This window comes from Pseudophryne corroboree, chromosome 12 (assembly GCF_028390025.1).
Source record: "Pseudophryne corroboree isolate aPseCor3 chromosome 12, aPseCor3.hap2, whole genome shotgun sequence".
NCBI lineage: Eukaryota > Metazoa > Chordata > Amphibia > Anura > Myobatrachidae > Pseudophryne > Pseudophryne corroboree.
This window is the reverse complement of record NC_086455.1, coordinates 25,476,016-25,497,928: the sequence shown is the minus strand read 5'-3', so window position 1 is coordinate 25,497,928 and position 21,913 is coordinate 25,476,016. Positions and strand designations below refer to the sequence as shown.

The 21,913-nt window shown below is 46.8% G+C and overlaps 1 protein-coding gene across 2 annotated transcripts in view; it reads left to right on the top strand.

The window, feature by feature from the left end:
• The window catches only part of BRF1 (BRF1 RNA polymerase III transcription initiation factor subunit), a 463,462-nt gene that overhangs the window by 342,035 nt on the left and 99,514 nt on the right, over positions 1–21,913 (top strand). For both annotated transcript variants that reach the window (XM_063947216.1, XM_063947215.1), the window contains exons 13-15: positions 6,645–6,726; positions 6,834–6,889; positions 11,862–12,118. In XM_063947216.1, the coding sequence (XP_063803286.1) occupies positions 6,645–6,726; positions 6,834–6,889; positions 11,862–12,118 (395 nt within the window). The remainder of the gene's footprint in view (positions 1–6,644; positions 6,727–6,833; positions 6,890–11,861; positions 12,119–21,913) is intronic.

Here is a 21,913-nt window from a genome sequence, read left to right as displayed (position 1 = left end):
GCATCATACCTGCCACATTGAAGCTTACAGTCTAAGGGCCCGATTCAGACCTAATCGCTGCTGTGCGTTTTGGCACAGTGGGTGATTATCAAACTACTGCGCATGCATATGCACCGCAGTGCGCACGCGCATCGCCAAACAGCGACAGGATGGTGCGAACAGGGCTGCAGTGAAGTCCGTCCAGATTAGTGATCTCTGCCCACCAGTGACTGGGACTGGGCGAGAGAAGGGAAACCGTATGTTTTCTGAGCCCCAGCTGCAGGAAGAGTCTCTTCCTGCAGCTGTAGAGATTTTCTTACTGTAGCTTGCAGGTGGGCGCCGTCCTAACTGGGGTTAGCTTGACAAAGGAACAGAGGGGCTGGCCGGGTGTGCAGAGGCCACTTACAGGGAAGTCATGTCAGCTTGGCGTGGTCGCAATTAGGCAAGTGGTTAAACAAACATGGCAGTCTGGCTACATGCCCACAACATTCCAATAATACAGATCTTTTCTCTATCGTCCTAAGTGGATGCTGGGGTTCCTGAAAGGACCATGGGGAATAGCGGCTCCGCAGGAGACAGGGCACAAAAAAGTAAAGCTTTACTAGGTCAGGTGGTGTGCACTGGCTCCTCCCCCTATGACCCTCCTCCAGACTCCAGTTAGATTTTGTGCCCGAACGAGAAGGGTGCAATCTAGGTGGCTCTCCTAAAGAGCTGCTTAGAGAAAGTTTAGTTTAGGTTTTTTTTTTCTTTACAGTGAGTCCTGCTGGCAACAGGATCACTGCAACGTGGGACTTAGGGGGAAAGTAGTAAACTCACCTGCATGCAGAGTGGATTTGCTGCTTGGCTACTGGACACCATTAGCTCCAGAGGGATCGAACACAGGCCCAGCCGTGGAGTCCGGTCCCGGAGCCGCGCCGCCGACCCCCTTGCAGATGCTGAAGCGTGAAGAGGTCCGGAAACCGGCGGCTGAAGACTCCTCAGTCTTCATAAGGTAGCGCACAGCACTGCAGCTGTGCGCCATTTTCCTCTCAGCACACTTCACTGGGCAGTCACTGAGGGTGCAGAGCGCTGGGGGGGGGCGCTCTGAGAGGCAAATATAAACCTTATACAAGGCTAAAAATACCTCACATATAGCCCATAGGGGCTATATGGAGATATTTAACCCCTGCCTGACTGGAAAAATAGCGGGAGAAGAACCCGCCGAAAAAGGGGCGGGGCCTATCTCCTCAGCACACGGCGCCATTTTCTGTCACAGCTCCGCTGGTCAGAACGGCTCCCAGGTCTCTCCCCTGCACTGCACTACAGAAACAGGGTAAAACAGAGAGGGGGGGCACATTAATGGCTATATATATATATATTAAAGCAGCTATAAGGGAGCACTTAATATAAGGATATCCCTTGTATATATAGCGCTTTGTGGTGTGTGCTGGCAGACTCTCCCTCTGTCTCCCCAAAAGGGCTAGTGGGTCCTGTCTTCATTAGAGCATTCCCTGTGAGTTTGCGGTGTGTGTCGGTACGTGGTGTCGACATGTATGAGGACGATATTGGTGTGGAGGCGGAGCAATTGCCAAATATGCAGATGTCACCCCCCAGGGGGTCGACACCAGAATGGATGCCTTTATTTGTGGAATTACGTGATGGTTTATCTTCCCTTAAACAGTCAGTTGAGGACATGAGGCGGCCGGACAATCAATTAATGCCTGTCCAGGCGCCTCAAACACCGTCAGGGGCTGTAAAACGCCCTTTGCCTCAGTCGGTCGACACAGACCCAGACACGGGCACTGATTCCAGTGACGACGGTAGAAATTCAAACGTATTTTCCAGTAGGGCCACACGTTATATGATTTTGGCAATGAAGGAGACGTTACATTTAGCTGATACTACAGATACCGTAAAACAGGGTATTATGTATGGTGTGAAAAAACTACAAACAGTTTTTCCTGAATCAGAAGAATTAAATGACGTGTGTGATGAAGCGTGGGTTGCTCCTGATAAAAAGTTGATAATTTCAAAAAAGTTATTGGCATTATACCCTTTCCCGCCAGAGGTTAGGGCGCGCTGGGAAACACCCCCTAAGGTGGACAAGGCGCTCACACGCTTATCCAAACAAGTGGCGTTACCCTCTCCTGAGACGGCCGCACTTAAGGATCCATCAGATAGAAAGATGGAAGTTATTCAAAAGAATATATACACACATGCAGGTGTTATACTACGACCAGCTATAGCAACTGCCTGGATGTGCAGTGCTGGAGTAGTTTGGTCAGAATCCCTGATTGAAAATATTGATACCCTAGATAGGGACAATGTTTTACTGTCGTTAGAACAAATAAAGGATGCATTTATCTATATGCGTGATGCACAGAGGGATATTTGCACACTGGCATCTCGGGTGAGTGCTATGTCCATTTCAGCCAGAAGAGCCTTATGGACACGACAGTGGACAGGCGATGCGGATTCAAAACGTCACATGGAGGTTTTGCCGTATAAAGGGGAGGAGTTATTTGGAGTTGGTCTATCAGACTTGGTGGCCACGGCTACTGCCGGGAAATCCACTTTTTTACCTCAAGTCACTCCCCAACAGAGAAAGGCACCGACCTTTCAACCGCAGCCTTTTCGCTCCTACAAAAATAAGAGAGCAAAGGGCTTGTCGTACCTGCCACGAGGCAGAGGAAGAGGGAAGAGACACCAACAGGCAGCTCCTTCCCAGGAACAGAAGCCCTCCCCGGCTCCTGCAAAAACCTCAGCATGACGCTGGGGCCTCTCAAGCGGACTCGGGGACAGTGGGGGGCCGTCTCAAAAATTACAGCGCGCAGTGGGCTCACTCGCAGGTAGACCCCTGGATCCTGCAGATAATATCTCAGGGGTACAGGTTGGAATTAGAGACGGATCCTCCTCATCGTTTCCTGAAGTCTGCCTTACCAACCGTCTCTTCCGAAAGGGAGAGGGTGTTGGAAGCCATTCACAAGCTGTACGCTCAGCAGGTGATAGTCAAAGTACCCCTATTACAACAAGGAAAGGGGTATTATTCCACTCTATTTGTGGTACCGAAGCCGGATGGCTCGGTAAGGCCTATTCTAAATCTGAAGTCCTTGAACCTCTACATAAAAAAGTTCAAGTTCAAGATGGAGTCACTCAGAGCAGTGATAGCGAACCTGGAAGAAGGGGACTTTATGGTATCCTTGGACATCAAGGATGCGTATCTACACGTTCCGATTTACCCCGCACACCAGGGGTACCTCAGGTTCATTGTTCAAAACTGTCACTATCAGTTTCAGACGCTGCCGTTCGGATTGTCCACGGCGCCTCGGGTCTTTACCAAGGTAATGGCCGAGATGATGATTCTTCTTCGAAGAAAAGGCGTATTAGTTATCCCATACTTGGACGATCTCCTAATAAGGGCAAGGTCCAGAGAACAGCTGGAGACAGCTTTAGCACTATCTCAAGAGGTGCTAAGACAACACGGGTGGATTCTGAATATTCCAAAATCCCATTTAATCCCGACAACTCGTCTGCTGTTCCTAGGAATGATTCTGGACACGGTTCAGAAAAAGGTTTTCCTTCCAGAGGAAAAAGCCAAGGAGTTATCCGATCTGGTCAGGAACCTCCTAAAACCAGGAAAAGTGTCAGTACATCAATGCACAAGAGTCCTGGGAAAAATGGTGGCTTCTTACGAAGCAATTCCATTCGGCAGATTCCATGCAAGAATATTCCAAAGGGATCTGTTGGACAAATGGTCAGGGTCGCATCTGCAGATGCACCTGCGAATAACCCTGTCACCAAAGACAAGGGTGTCACTTCTGTGGTGGTTGCAGAAGGCTCACCTATTAGAAGGCCGCAGATTCGGCATTCAGGATTGGATCCTGGTGACCACGGACGCCAGCCTGAGAGGCTGGGGAGCAGTCACACAAGGAAGAAACTTCCAGGGAGTATGGACGAGTCTGGAAAAGTCTCTTCACATAAACATTCTGGAACTAAGAGCAATCTACAATGCTCTAAGCCAGGCGGAACTTCTCCTGCAAGGAAAGCCGGTGTTGATTCAGTCGGACAACATCACGGCGGTCGCCCATGTAAACAGGCAGGGCGGCACAAGAAGCAGGAGTGCAATGGCAGAAGCTGCCAAGATTCTTCGCTGGGCGGAGAATCACGTGATAGCACTGTCAGCAGTGTTCATCCCGGGCGTGGACAACTGGGAAGCAGACTTCCTCAGCAGACACGATCTTCATCCGGGAGAGTGGGGTCTACATCCAGAAGTCTTCAACATGTTAATAGACCGTTGGGAAAGACCAATTGTAGACATGATGGCGTCTCGCCTCAACAAGAAACTGGACAAATATTGCGCCAGGTCAAGAGATCCACAGGCAATAGCTGTGGACGCACTGGTAACTCCTTGGGTGTACCAGTCAGTGTATGTGTTTCCTCCTCTGCCGCTCATACCAAAGGTATTGAAGATCATACGGCAAAGAAGAGTAAGAACAATACTAGTGGTTCCGGATTGGCCGAGAAGGACTTGGTATCCGGAACTTCAAGAGATGCTCACGGACGAACCGTGGCCTCTACCTCTGAGAAGGGACCTGCTACAGCAGGGTCCCTGTCTTTTTCAAGACTTACCGCGGCTGCGTTTGACGGCATGGCGGTTGAACGCCAGATCCTAAAAGGGAAAGGCATTCCAGAAGAAGTCATTCCTACCTTGATTAAGGCACGGAAGGAAGTCACCGTGAAACATTATCACCGCATTTGGCGAAAATATGTAGCGTGGTGCGAGGATCGGAGGGTTCCGACGGAGGAATTCCAACTGGGTCGTTTCCTACATTTCCTGCAATCAGGATTATCTATGGGTCTCAAATTGGGATCCATTAAGGTTCAAATTTCGGCCCTGTCAATATTCTTCCAAAAAGAATTGGCCTCTGTCCCTGAGGTCCAGACTTTTGTCAAGGGAGTACTGCATATACAGCCTCCTGTGGTGCCTCCGGTGGCACCGTGGGATCTAAATGTAGTTTTAGATTTCCTCAAATCCCATTGGTTTGAACCATTGAAAAAGGTGGATTTGAAATATCTCACATTGAAAGTGACTAGGTTACTAGCCCTGGCCTCTGCCAGGAGAGTATCTGAATTGGCGGCTTTATCTTATAAAAGTCCTTATCTAATCTTCCATTCGGATAGGGCAGAACTGCGGACTCGTCCGCATTTTCTCCCTAAAGTGGTATCAGCATTTCATCTGAACCAACCTATTGTGGTGCCTGCGGCCACTAGCGACTTGGAGGACTCCAAGTTGTTGGACGTTGTCAGAGCCTTAAAAATATACATTGCAAGGACGGCTGGAGTCAGAAAATCTGACTCGCTGTTTATATTGTATGCACCCAACAAGTTGGGCGCACCTGCTTCTAAGCAGTCGATTGCTCGTTGGATTTGTAACACAATTCAACTTGCACATTCTGTGGCAGGCCTGCCACAGCCTAAAACTGTAAAAGCCCACTCCACAAGGAAGGTGGGCTCATCTTGGGCGGCTGCCCGAGGGGTCTCGGCATTACAACTCTGCCGAGCAGCTACGTGGTCGGGGGAGAACACGTTTGTAAAATTTTACAAATTTGATACCCTGGCAAAGGAGGACCTGGAGTTCTCTCATTCGGTGCTGCAGAGTCATCCGCACTCTCCCGCCCGTTTGGGAGCTTTGGTATAATCCCCATGGTCCTTTCAGGAACCCCAGCATCCACTTAGGACGATAGAGAAAATAAGAATTTACTTACCGATAATTCTATTTCTCGGAGTCCGTAGTGGATGCTGGGCGCCCATCCCAAGTGCGGATTATCTGCAATACTTGTACATAGTTATTGTTAACTAATTCGGGTTATTGTTAAGGAGCCATCTTTAAGAGGCCCTTTCTGTTGTCATACTGTTAACTGGGTTTAGATCACAAGTTGTACGGTGTGATTGGTGTGGCTGGTATGAGTCTTACCCGGGATTCAAAATGCCTCCCTTATTGTGTATGCTCGTCCGGGCACAGTACCTAACTGGAGTCTGGAGGAGGGTCATAGGGGGAGGAGCCAGTGCACACCACCTGACCTAGTAAAGCTTTACTTTTTTGTGCCCTGTCTCCTGCGGAGCCGCTATTCCCCATGGTCCTTTCAGGAACCCCAGCATCCACTACGGACTCCGAGAAATAGAATTATCGGTAAGTAAATTCTTATTTTCAAATATGCCTATTTCACGTACAAGTGATTGGGTCACGCCTGGAGGATATCACCCCACTCGTGTCCCCTGTGAAGTTGCTTATACAAGATGCAGCGCGTGTGCACTCTGCTGATAATCTCGAGAAGCGTTTGCTTTTGTCTGACTTAGAATCAGGCTTGCAATGGTTACTTTCGACAGAGACAGCAGGAGAGGGGGGTGTTTCCAAAACTGGTGGGTCATCTGTCATTGGGCAAGGTGGCTTTACCATTAAATATATAATATTTGGATATCCTTTAATATCACATATGTATCCTTTTTAGGGAAAGCGAGAATTCCTAACACTTTGGTAGATCATATGCTTAGATGAGCATATTCCGGTTAGATTTAACCAGTTCCTTATACAGGACAGCTCTTAAGTCTCACCTATAACTAAGCCTTTCTCTCTTCATTTCAGAAGATAATTATTCAGGCTTCCCTTATTCTTTCTCTCTTCTCAGTATATTCTCAATGAGAAGGAAGCTGAAATCAAGAAAGAATTATGGATGAGAGAGAATGCGGACTACCTGCGGGAACAAAAGGGTAAGCGCCGTGGCTTCCCGTCCACGGGTTGACATCCGGATCTGTCAGTGAAAGTGACAGGACCCAGAAAACATCAGTCATGTTTTGTTAACATCTGTTTTTTTCAGAAAAGGAAGAGAGAATTGCTAAAGAAAAGGAGCTTGGTATTTATAAGGAGCAGAAGGTAATGCTTCAGTTGTATGGAATGATGTGACGTTAGTATTTTTATACTATTGCTTTAAGTATATAGAAATTATTTTGGATTCTTTTCTGCACTGTGGTCATTGTTCTGCATTTTATACATTGTTATTACATAAACGTTCTTTGGAACACCTTAGCTATTAGACTTAAGTGTAGGGCAAAGGTTCTGTATGCACCATACTTGCTGATCTTCAGCTGTTGTGGAACCGCAAGTCCCAGAATGCAAGAACAAAGTTGTTAAATTGGTCCTCACAGCTACTTTCCCAGTGTTCTCTAAGGCTTGCACTCTTAATAGTACAGTAGGTTCTCATAACAAAACACAAATGTGTTGTCATATCAGGTCTGGCTGCTTCAAAGCTGTAAGCCCTCTAGGACCCCCCTTTCTTGTAGAGAGCTTAGTTTCTGCGCTAAGCTTTGAAGATCGTGATTTGGAATGACTGACCCAACAGACGCTGAGACTTCAAAGGGATGAGGTCAGAACACATGAAAAGAGGCATAGGAAGTCGATGAAGAGATGATGGGTCACTGGACCCTAGGCCCTAAATCTGCAGCTACTTTATATTTTTGTTTCCATTTGTAAACACTATTCCCACAAACATTCCCCCCCCCCCTCCGGCAGTCCATCAACTTATAAAACAACTTGGTCAATTTAAAATGTCTTTGGGGAAAAATATGAATAACATAAGTGGTGTCATGCACACACTTCACTCTTTTAAGGTGGAGTTCAAGACAAAATAAAACGATTTAAACTTACATATAAATTATTCCTACATATAAAAATAAGGTGGGCATTTGATATGGGTGTAGTATGGTATGCCGGCGGCCGGGCTCCCGGCGACCAGAATACCGGCGCCCGGAGCCCGACCGCCGGCATACCGACAGCGTGGCGAGCGCAAAGGAGCCCCTTGCGGGCACACGCGCCACGCTATTTATTCTCCCTCCAGGGGGGGGTCATGGACCCCCACGAGGGAGAATATCTGTCGGTATGCCGGGTGTCGGGATCCCGGCGCCGGTATACTGTGCGCCGGGATCCCGTCATTCGGCATACTGAAGACCACCCGCTGATATGGACGCTATATGGTTCAATAATTCCAACTTTTGCTGATTGAGAGACAATATGGCAGCTCCAAAGTTAGTGCTTCCATGTCCGCCTCTCTTTCGCAGTGCAGTCCCACTTTGCAATTATTCTAACTCGTTTTTCACAGAGGGATAGCATTGCTTGGGTTAGGATTCAATTCTTACCCATGCCCTCTTTGTGTGTAGTTTATATTTGCTTTCTTTTAATCTGGGTGCTCCTGTTTCCTGCCACACTCAGTACAGAAGATGATATGGTATGCAGTCAGCACACCGATAGTCTGGATCCCGGCTGTCTCAATACTGACGCCAGGATCCCCGACAGGGCCACCATACTGACGTTGGTATACCAACGAAGTAGGTGATTTCCCCTCTGTGGGTGTCCACGACACCCATAGTGGTAGAATAGAACCTGTGACGAGTTTAGCTCGCCACCGAGCCCGCAAGGGGTTTCGCTGCATATTTTCTGGGGGTGCCGAGGCCATAGTCTGTGTCTTCCGTTGCAGTTTTCCTAGCCCTGGCTGAGCAGTTCCGGTGGTCATTCTGAGTAAGCTTCAGGGTCATAGCGCATATGGGGAAGGGGGCATTTACCTGTGATCCATTAAAGCTTCACAGTGGTCTAACCAGGGCCGGATTAAGGTCCACATGAACCTGGGTCTGAAAATGATCAAAGACCGATTGTGAGATTGAGATGAGGGTTGTGTGGCCTTGGTCAGTGCAGTGTGGGCTTGTACAGCCCCAATGTCTCCCTAAATGTGTAAAACAGATATACAGCTGCAATACTTGTGATCTGTGGATGGTTATGAATACTGCTGTGCGGTCAGTTCTTGCTTCAAATAAAGGCGCTCTGCGGTGCCGGCCTCGAGTGATGGAGTGCACGTCTATAGGGGAAGAGCACAGTCACAGGGAACCATTATCTAAGAAAATAGGAGTCCTACATCTTTTATGTTTGTGGTTCACAGTATAAATTATGGTTTGATGCAAAATCACCTACACCCCTCAAATCCATTTTTAGTAGTACAAAAAAACAAACAACATAAAACATGAAAAAGTGAACAAACTCACGTGATATAAAATAGTGTGCAGAACTGTAACATGACAGAATGGAAATACATAGCGGTGATCCATTTTTGGGCCTCTTCACTACCTACCTACTAATAGTTCATGCATGTTCTACATGTGGAATAACAGAGGCGGCCAGTTGTAGGTAGCACCCCCGATTCTCCTCTGCCATACGTTTGACATTCATTTGATGTAGATTACATTAACCTCATATAGTGGTAGTGTTCATTCTAGCACCCTGCACCTTTCAAAACATGTGCAGTTCCTCTTTCCTGCCTGGAGTGTCACTCTCTGCTCTGGTGCTTCTCATAACACTCTGGTCTGTATTCAGTACTGAAAAACAGACCAGAGTGTGTTGGAAGCACCAGAGCAGATAGCGACACCCCAGGCAAGAAAGAGGAACTGCACATGTTTTGAAAGGTGCAGGGTGCTATAATGAACACTAGTAGTGGCATGATACACGTGTACTGATTCACATGCTAACGTTCCTTTCCAGTGATGAAGGACCTTATGTTCTGAAGTTAGGGCTTTGAATGTTCACACGGATCAGTACATTACAAAGTATATTCCACTAATCTACTCTAAACAGCAAAAATAATTTATTCTCCTCTACTAGTTCTTTGTGTTTTAATTCAGACCTGGCTTTCTTTGTTAGTTCATTCTGCTGTCTGTCCTACAATGCTCTATTAAAGCACTTAATTTTTCATATTAAATTGGCCAGGCTGAAAGTCATTTAAATGTATTATGCACATTACAGCGGGCTAAGGTAAATATACTTTGGAGATTGAATACAAGAACTAATAGTACATGTATACATATTCAGATATTAATCACACGTTGGCATAAAAGAAGCAGGCCTGGGTAATCACCGTTGAGCAGAAAAATTACCTTATATATTTTTTTATTATTCAATGTTCTTGAGTTTTTGTTGATGTTCGTCAGTGCCAGCTATGAATCATCATGAAAGGGGAGAAGGGATCAGGAACCGGGTAATGAAAAGAGATGAGTTTGTAGCATTTAACACCAAATTATATGCCTGGCTGTTCAGCTGTTCTGGTACCTAAGTAGAAATGGCTCGCCAACGTGAAGCGGCACCATAAGCTGGTGGGGCAGCGCAGCTCCACCTTGGGGGTAAGGGTGGCCAACACCATCTCTCTGCATCCATTGATTGATCATAATGAAACCATCAAAATTTCACAGGCAACCCAGCGAATATTGGCCCTCATTCCGAGTTGTTCGCTCGCTGCTAATTTTAGCAGAATTGCTAATAGGCTAAAATCCGGCAGTTCTGCACATGCGTATGCACAGCAGGGTGCACGCGCTAAGCAAATTTACACAAAACTATGCTATTTTACTCACAGGCGAACAAAGCTTTTCAATCGCTCTGCTGATTGACAGGAAGTGGGTGTTTCTGGGCGGAAACTGGCAGTTTTCAGGGAGTGGGCTAAAAAACGCAGGCGTGCCAGGTAAAAACGCAGGAGTGGCTGGAGAAACGAAGGAGTGGCTGGTCGGACGCTGGGCGTGTTTGTGACGTCAAACCAGGAACTAAACGGACTGAGGTGATCGCAATCTAGGAGTAGGTCTGGAGCTACTCAGAAACTGCAAGGAAATTGCTTTCGTTAGCAATTCTGCTAATATTAGCAGAATTGCTAATCTTTCGTTAGCAATTGCTAATCTTTCGTTAGCAATTCTGCTATGCTAAGATACACTCCAAGGGGGCGGCGGCTTTGTGTTCGCATTTCTGCTAAAAGTAGCTAGCGAGCGAACAACTCTGAATGAGGGCCATTGTGCATCACTGCTTTTAATGTTTTGTCCCTCGGAATGATGTATCGGACCTTATAAAGAGGACAAGCAAAGTAGTTGCCTATAGCAACTACTCAGACTGTAGTTATCTTTTTTTTATAGAATATACTAGATACGTGACAGCTACTGTAGAATCTGGTTGCTATTGGCAACCTCTTCACTTTTCCTCTTTTGAAGGTTTATAAATGTCTCTCAAATAATTAGAATAAACGTACAGCATGCACAACTCCTCCTATAGGTTGTGTATTGTGCTGTTTAGTCTTATATAGTTATTTCTATTTAAATGTTGTTTTCTTATTTCTTTATCATCATCTGACTTGTTACACGGGGACAGCTTCTCATCTATTGGCTTCCTGGGGTTTTCATGTGACATTTTCAGCTGCAGTGCAAAGTGTTTGGGACGGTTATAAAATTTGACATTTCTCTAAGAATCCAATTGAAAGATACAATGTCAGCAAATAACCAGGGTCAAATCAATACAACGTTTCTATTTTGTCTGATCTCAGAATGGCAGCCACTTTGCGCCAAGGAGATTTTTTTTTTCTTTCATCGCAATATTGAATTGATCTGTTGACATTTAAGTGTTAAAAAAAAAAAAGCCCTTTGTATTGTTTTGCAGTATGGTGAAAAATGACAGATATTACAAACAATACATAAATTAAAAAGCAACAGAATTGTAACAAGAAAAAACTCACAAACTTAAAAAGATTATACAATTATGTTTGTTTTGGCCAATCCATCCAACGTTTTGGGACCATATAGCTCCTTTGTCAAGGCGACACAGTGTATCACCTTGACAAAGGGCCTATATGGTCCCGAAACGTTGGATGGATTGAAGTGATGTAATAAATACACTGATCATTTTCTACAATGTCTCTGAGTGCTGCTGCTTGTCTGATATACTGTGTGGGTGTGTGCATGTATGTGTGTGTATATATATATATATATATATATATATATATTATACTATCCTGTGTGTCATTTATAATCTAATTTATAAATTTTCTGGTATGCAGCCAAAGAAGTCCTCCAAACGTAGAGCCCCCATACAAGCCAGTACAGCTGGGGAGGCAATTGAGAAGATGCTGGAACAGAAAAAAATCTCCAGTAAAATTAACTACGATGTGCTTCGGGATCTGAACAGCAAGGGAAGCGACCCTCAAAAACAGGAGAACAGCGAGCATGAAGAAAGCATCACTGAAAGCAAACTCGCCCGCAGGAAATCCGCTGCCAACAGGAGTTTACCCTGTTCCCTCAACAGCACAAACAAAAGGTATTGTTGCCTTATATCACTGCAAATCTATATCTGTCAGGTGCGTGACACGGCTGAGCTCTGCTGTCTAGAGGAGTAGCGGTTATTGCTTTAGATTGTTGTTGTGCAAATGACAGAAGAAGGAGACAGCAACGTGAAGCTGCTCTTTCTAATACAAACATACGAACACACGTGGCTTCTGTCACGTGCATCTACCTTATCCCTTTTGCGTGCCTGTGTTGTCTTTCTCTTCTGATCTGCTTGCCTTCCACTTCATTGACATGACGCTTAACATGCTGCAGCGTTATCATGCTGAACTGCATGAAAGGGAGATCATTCCTACTGAACATGACAGGCTGAGGTCTAGTGCTGTAGAGGTATCCTGACCCGGAGATCCTGGAGTGATGGGATTCTTCCAGCAACGTTCATTTCAGTCATCGTAGAATGCTTTCGAATATACCTTTCTTAAGTGATTATATAAAGTTGGCATTGTATCATTTATTTAGTTTCTTATATAGCGCAGCATATTCCGTTGCGCCTTACAATTAATTCACGTCACAATAAACCTCACTTATATTAAAACTTTTTAATGACATATAAGGTGTAAGATTGTATTGTCATTAATTTTGTTCTCAGATGTAATTACAGTACAAACAGATTAAAAAATATATATCTATAGGATTAAAAAATTATTTATAGGAAACAGGCAAAAGGTTAAACATAAATTAAGAACACACATTGTAGTGCAATATAATGGGATAAGAAAATTGTAAAAGATGGAAGGGAAAATAAGTTGGTGGAGTATGTATAAAGTGTCAGGTCTAATAGGCCCTACACACTGGGCGATATAACTAAACAATATGAACGTTCATATCAATCAGTGTGTAGGCACCATCGATGAACGATGCGCGGCCCCGCGCGTGTTCATCGTTGGTGCCCCATTGCTTGTGCATGCAGGCCAATATGGACGATCTCGTCCATATTTGCATGCACTGCTATGGAGCCGGTTGACGGGGGAAGTGAAGAACCTTCACTGTCCCTGTCACCTCCCCCGCTGCCGGGTCGCCCGTCTGCCGTATCGGCGGTCGGGCAGCTCGGCGGCGAGTTGCCCAGTCTGTAGGGCCTTTAGCTTGGAAGGTCTGGTCTGTTTAATAAAGACAGGGAGGCCTAAGAAAAGGCAAGACTAAAGTTATAGCATATTGTTTGGACCATTTGTGGAAGGACTTTCATATGGACTTCTCAGCCACCAGGTGTGTTCTAGATAATGGCTGCCTTCTGTTCAGTCATTTGCTCTTAAAGGTATTTTGGTATTAGTGTTTGGTCCATGGAGACTCACACTACTGTGTACCCTGTTCTGAACTGTGAGGCTACATGATGTTCTTCAGGATGTGGAGTTTAATCTAATTGCATCATTCAACGAGTGTCCCAGGATGGGTGAACTATTGACAAATAAGCAATGTGATATTTAGTATTTTGAAGGACTCTTTGAAGCAGTAGGAAAGTGATTCTGCAGACATGGAGTGAGGCTAGCTTGGGACAGACTAAGGGGTATATGCAATTGCGGTCGAATTTCAGGACTTTTTCGCCAAAAAAAAAAAATCGTCAATGCAATTCAGTACTTTACGTCAAAAAAACGGACTTTCAAAATTCGACTTTTTGAAATTCGACTTTTGTCAAATTCGACTTTTCTGCAATGATACAAGTGCTGCAATTCGACCAAAGTATATTCAATTGAAGTTTGGAAATTCGACAACAGTGCTTTTAGACAGTAAATTCGACATTTTCAATCCGCCACACTTTGGTGGGTGAAACTAATAAAAAAAAATTAAAACATGGGTTTTTTTGTGTTTTTTTTATTGATAATAGCATATCTATTTATATTAGAAGGGATTAGGTACTTGGTTTGTCTTTTTTGGAGGCACAAGTATTATTTATATATTTTTTAAAATAATATTTTATTTTATTTTTTTTAGATGGAATGGTAAAATTCAGAAAAAAAATGGCGTGGGGTCCCCCCTCCAAAGCATAACCAGCCTCTGGCTCTTCGAGCTGGTCCTGGTTCTAAAAATGCGGGGGGGAAATTGACAGGGGATCCCCCGTATTTTTAAAACCAGCACCGGGCTCTGCGCCTGGTGCTGGTGCAAAAAATACAGGGGACAAAAAGAGTAGGGGTCCCCCGTATTTTATACACCAGCATCGGGCTCCACTAGCTGGACAGATAATGCCACAGCCGGGGGTCACTTTTATACAGTGCCTTGCAGCCGTGGCATTAAATATCCAACTAGTCACCCCTGGCCGGGGTACCCTGGGGGAGTGGGGACCCCTTCAATCAAGGGGTCCCCCCCCCCAGCCACCCAAGGGCCAGGGGTGAAGCCCGAGGCTGTCCCCCCCCCCCCATCCAAGGGCTGCGGATGGGAGGCTGATAGCCTTGAGAAAATGTAAAGAATATTGGTTTTTCCTGTAGTACTACAAGTCCCAGCAAGCCTCCCCCGCAAGCTGGTACTTGGAGAACCACAAGTACCAGCATGCGGGCGAAAAACGGGCCCGCTGGTACCTGTAGTACTACTGGGAAAAAAATACCCAAATAAAAACAGGAGACACACACCGTGACAAGTACAACTTTATTACACACTGCCGACACACATACTTACCTATGTTGACACGAAGCAGTCGGTCCTCTTCTCCAAGTAGAATCCACGGGTACCTGAAAATAAAAGATAATTATACTCACCTGATCCATGGTCCAGAGATAAATCCACGTACTTGTCAAAACAACAAAACGAACACCCGTACCAGCGGACTGAAAGGGGTCCCATGTTGACACATGAGACCCCTTTCCACGAATGCAGACACCCCCGTGACAGCTGTCACAGAAGTGTCTCTTCAGCCAATCAGCGAGTGCAACGTCCTTGCACTCTGCTGATTGGCTCTGTGCACGTGTGACCTCAGACAGCGCATCACAAAGCCTCTCCATTATATTCAATGGTGGGAACTTTGCGGTTAGTGGTGGGGCCACCCGCGGTCAGCGGCTGACCGCGGGTAACCCCGCCGCTGACGGCAAAGTTCCCACCATTGAAAGTAATGGAGGGAGCTGTGCGATGCGCTGTCTGAGGTCACACGCGCACAGCCAATCAGGTGAGCGCCACGGAAGTAGCGCTTCCTGATTGGCTGAAGGGACCTCAGTGACAGGAGTCACGTGGGGTCCCGGCACATTCGGGGAAAGGGGTCTGATGTGTAAACATGGGACCCCTTTCAGTCCGCTGGTACGGGTGTTCGTTTTCTTTTTTTCTCTATCGTCCTAGTGGATGCTGGGGTTCCTGAAAGGACCATGGGGAATAGCGGCTCCGCAGGAGACAGGGCACAAAAAGTAAAGCTTTAGGATCAGGTGGTGTGCACTGGCTCCTCCCCCTATGACCCTCCTCCAAGCCAGTTAGATTTTTGTGCCCGGCCGAGAAGGGTGCAATCTAGGTGGCTCTCCTAAAGAGCTGCTTAGGAAAGTTTAGCTTAGGTTTTTTATTTTACAGTGAGTCCTGCTGGCAACAGGATCACTGCAACGAGGGACTTAGGGGAGAAGAAGTGAACTCACCTGCGTGCAGGATGGATTGGCTTCTTGGCTACTGGACATCAGCTCCAGAGGGACGATCACAGGTACAGCCTGGATGGTCACCGGAGCCTTGCCGCCGGCCCCCTTGCAGATGCTGAAGTAAGAAGAGGTCCAGAATCGGCGGCAGAAGACTCCTCAGTCTTCTAAAGGTAGCGCACAGCACTGCAGCTGTGCGCCATTTTCCTCTCAGCACACTTCACACGGCAGTCACTGAGGGTGCAGGGCGCTGGGAGGGGGGCGCCCTGGGAGGCAAATGAATACCTATTTTGGCTAAAAATACCTCACATATAGCCTCCGGAGGCTATATGGAGATATTTAACCCCTGCCAGAATCCGTTGAGAGCGGGAGACGAGGCCGCCGAAAAAGGGGCGGGGCCTATCTCCTCAGCACACAGCGCCATTTTCCCTCACAGAAAGGCTGGAGGGAAGGCTCCCAGGCTCTCCCCTGCACTGCACTACAGAAACAGGGTTAAAACAGAGAGGGGGGGCACTAATTTGGCGATATGCTTATATATATATTAAGATGCTATAAGGGAAAACACTTATATAAGGTTGTCCCTATATAATTATAGCGTTTTTGGTGTGTGCTGGCAAACTCTCCCTCTGTCTCTCCAAAGGGCTAGTGGGTCCTGTCCTCTATCAGAGCATTCCCTGTGTGTGTGCTGTGTGTCGGTACGTGTGTGTCGACAGGTAGGAGGACGATGTTGGTGAGGAGGCGGAGCAATTGCCTGTAATGGTGATGTCACTCTCTAGGGAGTCGACACCGGAATGGATGGCTTATTTAGGAAATTACGTGATAATGTCAACACGCTGCAAGGTCGGTTGACGACATGAGACGGCCGACAAACAATTAGTACGGTCCAGACGTCTCAAAAACACCGTCAAGGGTTTTAAAACGCCCGTTTACTTTAGTCGGTCGACACAGACACAGACAGGGACACTGAATCCAGTGTCGACGGTGAATAAACAAACGTATTCCTTATTAGGGCCACACGTTAAAGGCAATGAAGGAGGTGTTACGTATTTCTGATACTACAAGTACCACAAAAGAGGGTATTATGTGGGATGTGAAAAAACTACCATAGTTTTTCCTGAATCAGATAAATTAAATAAAGTGTGTGATGATGCGTGGGTTCCCCCCGATAGAAAATTATGGGCGGTATACCCTTTCCCGCCAGAAGTTAGGGCGCGTTGGGAAACACCCTTTAAGGTGGATAAGGCGCTCACACGCTTATCAAAACAAGTGGCGGTACCGTCTATAGATAGGGCCGTCCTCAAGGACCAGCTGACAAGGCTGGAAAATATAATAAAAAGTATATACACACATACTGGTGTTATACTGCGGCCAGCGATCGCCTCAGCCTGGATGTGCAGAGCTAGGGTGGCTTGGTCGGATTCCCTGACTAAAAATATTGATACCCTTGACAGGGACAGTATTTTATTGACTATAGAGCATTTCTATATATGCGAGATGCACAGAGGGATATTTGCACTCTGGCATCATGAATAAACGCGATGTCCATAACTGCCAGAAGATGTTATGGACACGACAGTGGTCAGGTGATGCAGATTCCAAACGGCACAGTATGGCCGTATACAGGAAGAGGACTTGTTTGGGGTCGGTCCATCGGACCTGGTGGTCACGGCAACTGCTGGAAAATCCACCGTTTTTTACCCTAAGTCACATCTCTGCAGAAAAAGACACCGTCTTTTCAGCCTCAGTCCTCTCGTCCCTATAAAATCATATCTGCCCAGGGATAGAGGAAAGGGAAGAAGACTGCAGCAGGCAGCCCATTCCCAGGAACAGAAGCGTTCCACCGCGTCTGACAAGTTCTCAGCATGGCGCTGAGACCGTACAGGACCCCTGGATCCTACAAGTAGTATCCCGGGGGTACAGATGGGAATGTCGAGACGTTTCCCCTTCGCAGGCTCCTGAAGTCTGCTTTACCAAGTCTCCCTCCGACAAGGAGGTAGTATGGGAAAAAATTCACAAGCTGTATTCCCAGCAGGTGATAATTAAATTACCCCTCCTACTACAGAAAAGGGGTATTATTCCACACTATATTGTGGTACTGAAGCCAGAAGGCTAGGTGAGACTTATTCTAAAAAATTTTTTTTGAACACTTACAAAGGTTCAAATTAAGATGAAGTCACTCAGAGCAGTGATAACGAACCAGGAATAAGGGGACTATATAGTGTCCCGGGACATCAGGGATGCTTACCTCTATGTCCCAAATTTGCCCTTCTCACTAAGGGTACCTCAGGTTCGTGGTGCAGAACTGTCACTATCCGTTTCAGACGCTGCCGTTTGGATTGTCCACGGCACCCTGGGGTCTTTACCAAGGTAATGGCCGAATTGATGATTCTTCTTCGAAGAAAAGGCGTCTTAATTATCCCTTACTTGGACGATCTCCTGATAGGGGCATAGTCCAGGGAACAGTTGGAGGTCGGAGTAGCACTATCTCGGATACTGCTACAATCAGCACGGGTGGATTCTAAATATTCCAAAATCGCAGCTGATCCCGACGACACGTCTGCTGTGCCTAGGGATGATTCTGGACACAGTCCAGAAAAAGGTGTTTCTCCCGGAAGAGAAAGCCAGGGAGTTATCCGAGCAAGTCAGGAACCTCCTAAAAACAGTGCATCATTGCACAAGGGTCCTGGTAAAAATGGTGGCTTCCTACGAAGCAATTCCATTCGGCAGATTTCACGTAAGAACTTTTCAGTGGGATCTGCTGGACAAATGGTCCGGATCGCATCTTCAGATGCATCAGCGGATAACCCAATATCCAAAAGGGTGTCTCTCCTGTGGTGGTTATAGAGTGCTCATCTTCTAGAGGGCAGCAGATTCGGCATTCGGAATTGGATGCTGGTAACCACGGAGCCCAGCCTGAGAGGCTGGGGAGCAGTCACACAAGGAAAAAATTTCCAGGGAGTGTGATCAAGTATGGAGACTTTTCTCCACATAAATATACTGGAGCTAAGGGTAAATTTATAATGCTCTAAGCTTAGCAAGACCTCTGCTTCAAGGTCAGCCGGTATTGATCCAGTGGGAAAAACATCACGGCAGTCGCCCACGTAAACAGACAGGGCGACACAAGAAGCAGGAGGGCAATGGCAGAAACTGCAAGGACTTTTCGCTGGGCGGAAAATCATGTGATAACACTGTCAGCAGTTTTTCATCCCGGGAATGGAAACTGGGAAGCAGACTTCCTCAGCACGACCTCCACCCGGGAGAGTGGAAACTTCATTGAGAAGTTTTTTCCACATGATTGTAAACCGTTGGGAAATACCAAAGGTGGACATGATGGCGTCCCGTCTGAACAAAAAACGGGACAGGTATTGCGCCAGGTCAAGAGACCCTCAGGCAATAGATGTGGACGTTCTGGTAACACCGTGGGTGTACCAGTCGGTGTATGTGTTCCCTCCTCTGCTTCTCATACCTAAGGTGCTGAGAATTATAAGACGTAGAGGAGTAAGAACTATACTCATGGCTCCGGATTGGCCAAGAAGGACTTGGTACCCGGAACTTCAAGAGATGCTTACAGAGGTCTTATGGCCTCTGCCGCTAAGAAGGGACTTGCTTCAGCAAGTACCATGTCTGTTCCAAGACTTACCGCAGCTGCGTTTGTCGGCATGGCGATGGAAAGCCGGATCCTAAGGGAAAAAAGGCATTCCGGAAGAGGTCATTCCTACCCTGGTCAAAGTCAGAAAGGAGGTGACCGCACAACATTATCACCACGTGTGGCGAAAATATGTTGCGTGGTGTGAGGCCAGGAAGGCCCCACAAAGAAATTTCAACTCGGTCGTTTCCTGCATTTCCTGCAAACAGGAGTGTCTATGGGCCTCAAATTGGGGTCCATTAAGGTTCAAATTCGGCCCTGTAAATTTTCTTCCAGAAAGAATTGGCTTCAGTTCCTGAAGTCCAGAAGTTTGTCAAGGGAGTATTGCATATACAAACCCCTTTTTTGTGCCTCCAGTGGCACTGTGGGATCTCAACGTAGTTCTGGGATTCCTCAAATCACATTGGTTTAAAACCAGTCAAATATGTGGATTTGAAGCATCTCACATAAAAAGTGACCATGCTCTTGGCCCTGGCCTGGACCAGGCGAGTGTCAAATTGGTGGTTTTTTCTCAAAAAAGCCCATATCTGTTTGTCCATTCGGACAGGGCAGAGCTGCGGACTCGTCCCCAGTTCTCTCCCTAAGGTGGTGTCAGTGTTTCACCTGAACCAGCTTATTGTGGTGCCTTGCACCTACTAGGGACTTGGAGGACTCCAAGTTGCTAGGAGTTGTCAGGGCCCTGAAAATATGTTCCAGGACAGCTGGAGTCAGAAAATCTGACTCGCTGTTTATACTGTATGCACCCAACAAGTTGGGTGCGCCTGCTTCTAAGCAGGCGATTGCTCGTTGGATTTGTAACACAATTCAACTTGCACATTCTGAGGCAGGCCTGCCACAGTCTAAATCGGTTAAGGCCCATTCCACAAGGAAGGTGGGCTCATCTTGGGCGGCTGCCCGAGAGGTCTCGGCATTACAACTCTGCCGAGCAGCTACGTGGTCAGGGGAGAACACGTTTGTAAAATTCTACAAATTTGATATCCTGGCAAAAGAGGACCTGGAGTTCTCTCATTCGGTGCTGCAGAGTCATCCGCACTCTCCCGCCCGTTTGGGAGCTTTGGTATAATCCCCATGGTCCTTTCAGGAACCCCAGCATCCACTAGGACGATAGAGAAAATAAGAATTTACTTACCGATAATTCTATTTCTCGGAGTCCGTAGTGGATGCTGGGCGCCCATCCCAAGTGCGGATTATCTGCAATACTTGTACATAGTTACAAAAATCGGGTTATTATTGTTGTGAGCCATCTTTTCAGAGGCTCCGCTGTTATCATACTGTTAACTGGGTTTAGATCACAAGTTGTACGGTGTGATTTGTGTGGCTGGTATGAGTCTTACCCGGGATTCAAAATTCCTCCCTTATTGTGTACGCTCGTCCGGGCACAGTACCTAACTGGCTTGGAGGAGGGTCATAGGGGGAGGAGCCAGTGCACACCACCTGATCCTAAAGCTTTACTTTTTGTGCCCTGTCTCCTGCGGAGCCGCTATTCCCCATGGTCCTTTCAGGAACCCCAGCATCCACTACGGACTCCGAGAAATAGAATTATCGGTAAGTAAATTCTTATTTTAACAAGTACGTGGATTATCTCCCGGACACTGGATTGAGGTGAGTCTAATTTTTTTCACCGGTACCCCGGATCGTCGGAGACTGTGGCAGTCGGCGGGTCAACATAGGTAAGTATGTGTGTGTCGGCAGTTGTGTAATAAAGTTTTACTATCAAGGTGTGTGTCTCCTGTTTTTATTTGGATATTTTTTTTCCAGTAGAACTACAGGTACCAGCGGGCCCGTTTTTCTCCTGCATGCTGGTACTTGTGGTTCTCCAAGTACCAGCTTGCGGGGGAGGCTTGCTGGGACTTGTAGTACTACAGGAAAAAACAATATTCTTTACATTTTCTCAAGGCTATCAGCCTCCCATCCGCAGCCCTTGGATGGGGGGGACAGCCTCGGGCTTCACCCCTGGCCCTTGGGTGGCTGGGGGGGGGACCCCTTGATTGAAGGGGTCCCCACTCCCCCAGGGTACCCCGGCCAGGGGTGACTAGTTGGATATTTAATGCCACGGCCGCAGTGCGCTGTATAAAAGTGACCCCCGGCTGTGGCATTATCTGTCCAGCTAGTGGAGCCCGATGCTGGTGTATAACATACGGGGGACCCCTACTTTTTGTCCCCCGTATTTTTTGCACCAGCACCAGGCGCAGAGCCCGGTTCTGGTTTTAAAAATACGGGGGATCCCTGTCAATTTTCCCCCCGCATTTTTAGAACCAGGACCAGCTCGAAGAGCCCGAGGCTGGTTATGCTTTGGAGGGGGGACCCCACGCCATTTTTTTCTCGGGTTTTTCCCGTTTTTCCCCGTTTTTTAAAATTGCGGCAAAATCCGGCAAATCGTCCGTTTTTCGCCCGCGGGACTGTCGAATCCGTTTTCCATTGAATATGGTGAATTTCGGCAACCACTTGCCGAAATTGGATGGTCGAATTGTGTCGAATTAAAAAACGGCGATAATTTGCCGCGATTCGCCGCTAATTGCATATACCCCTAAACCCTTGTCTTAAAGAGAACCTTCAGTTGGATCTGGACAGTATGCGGTGAGAGGGTTTG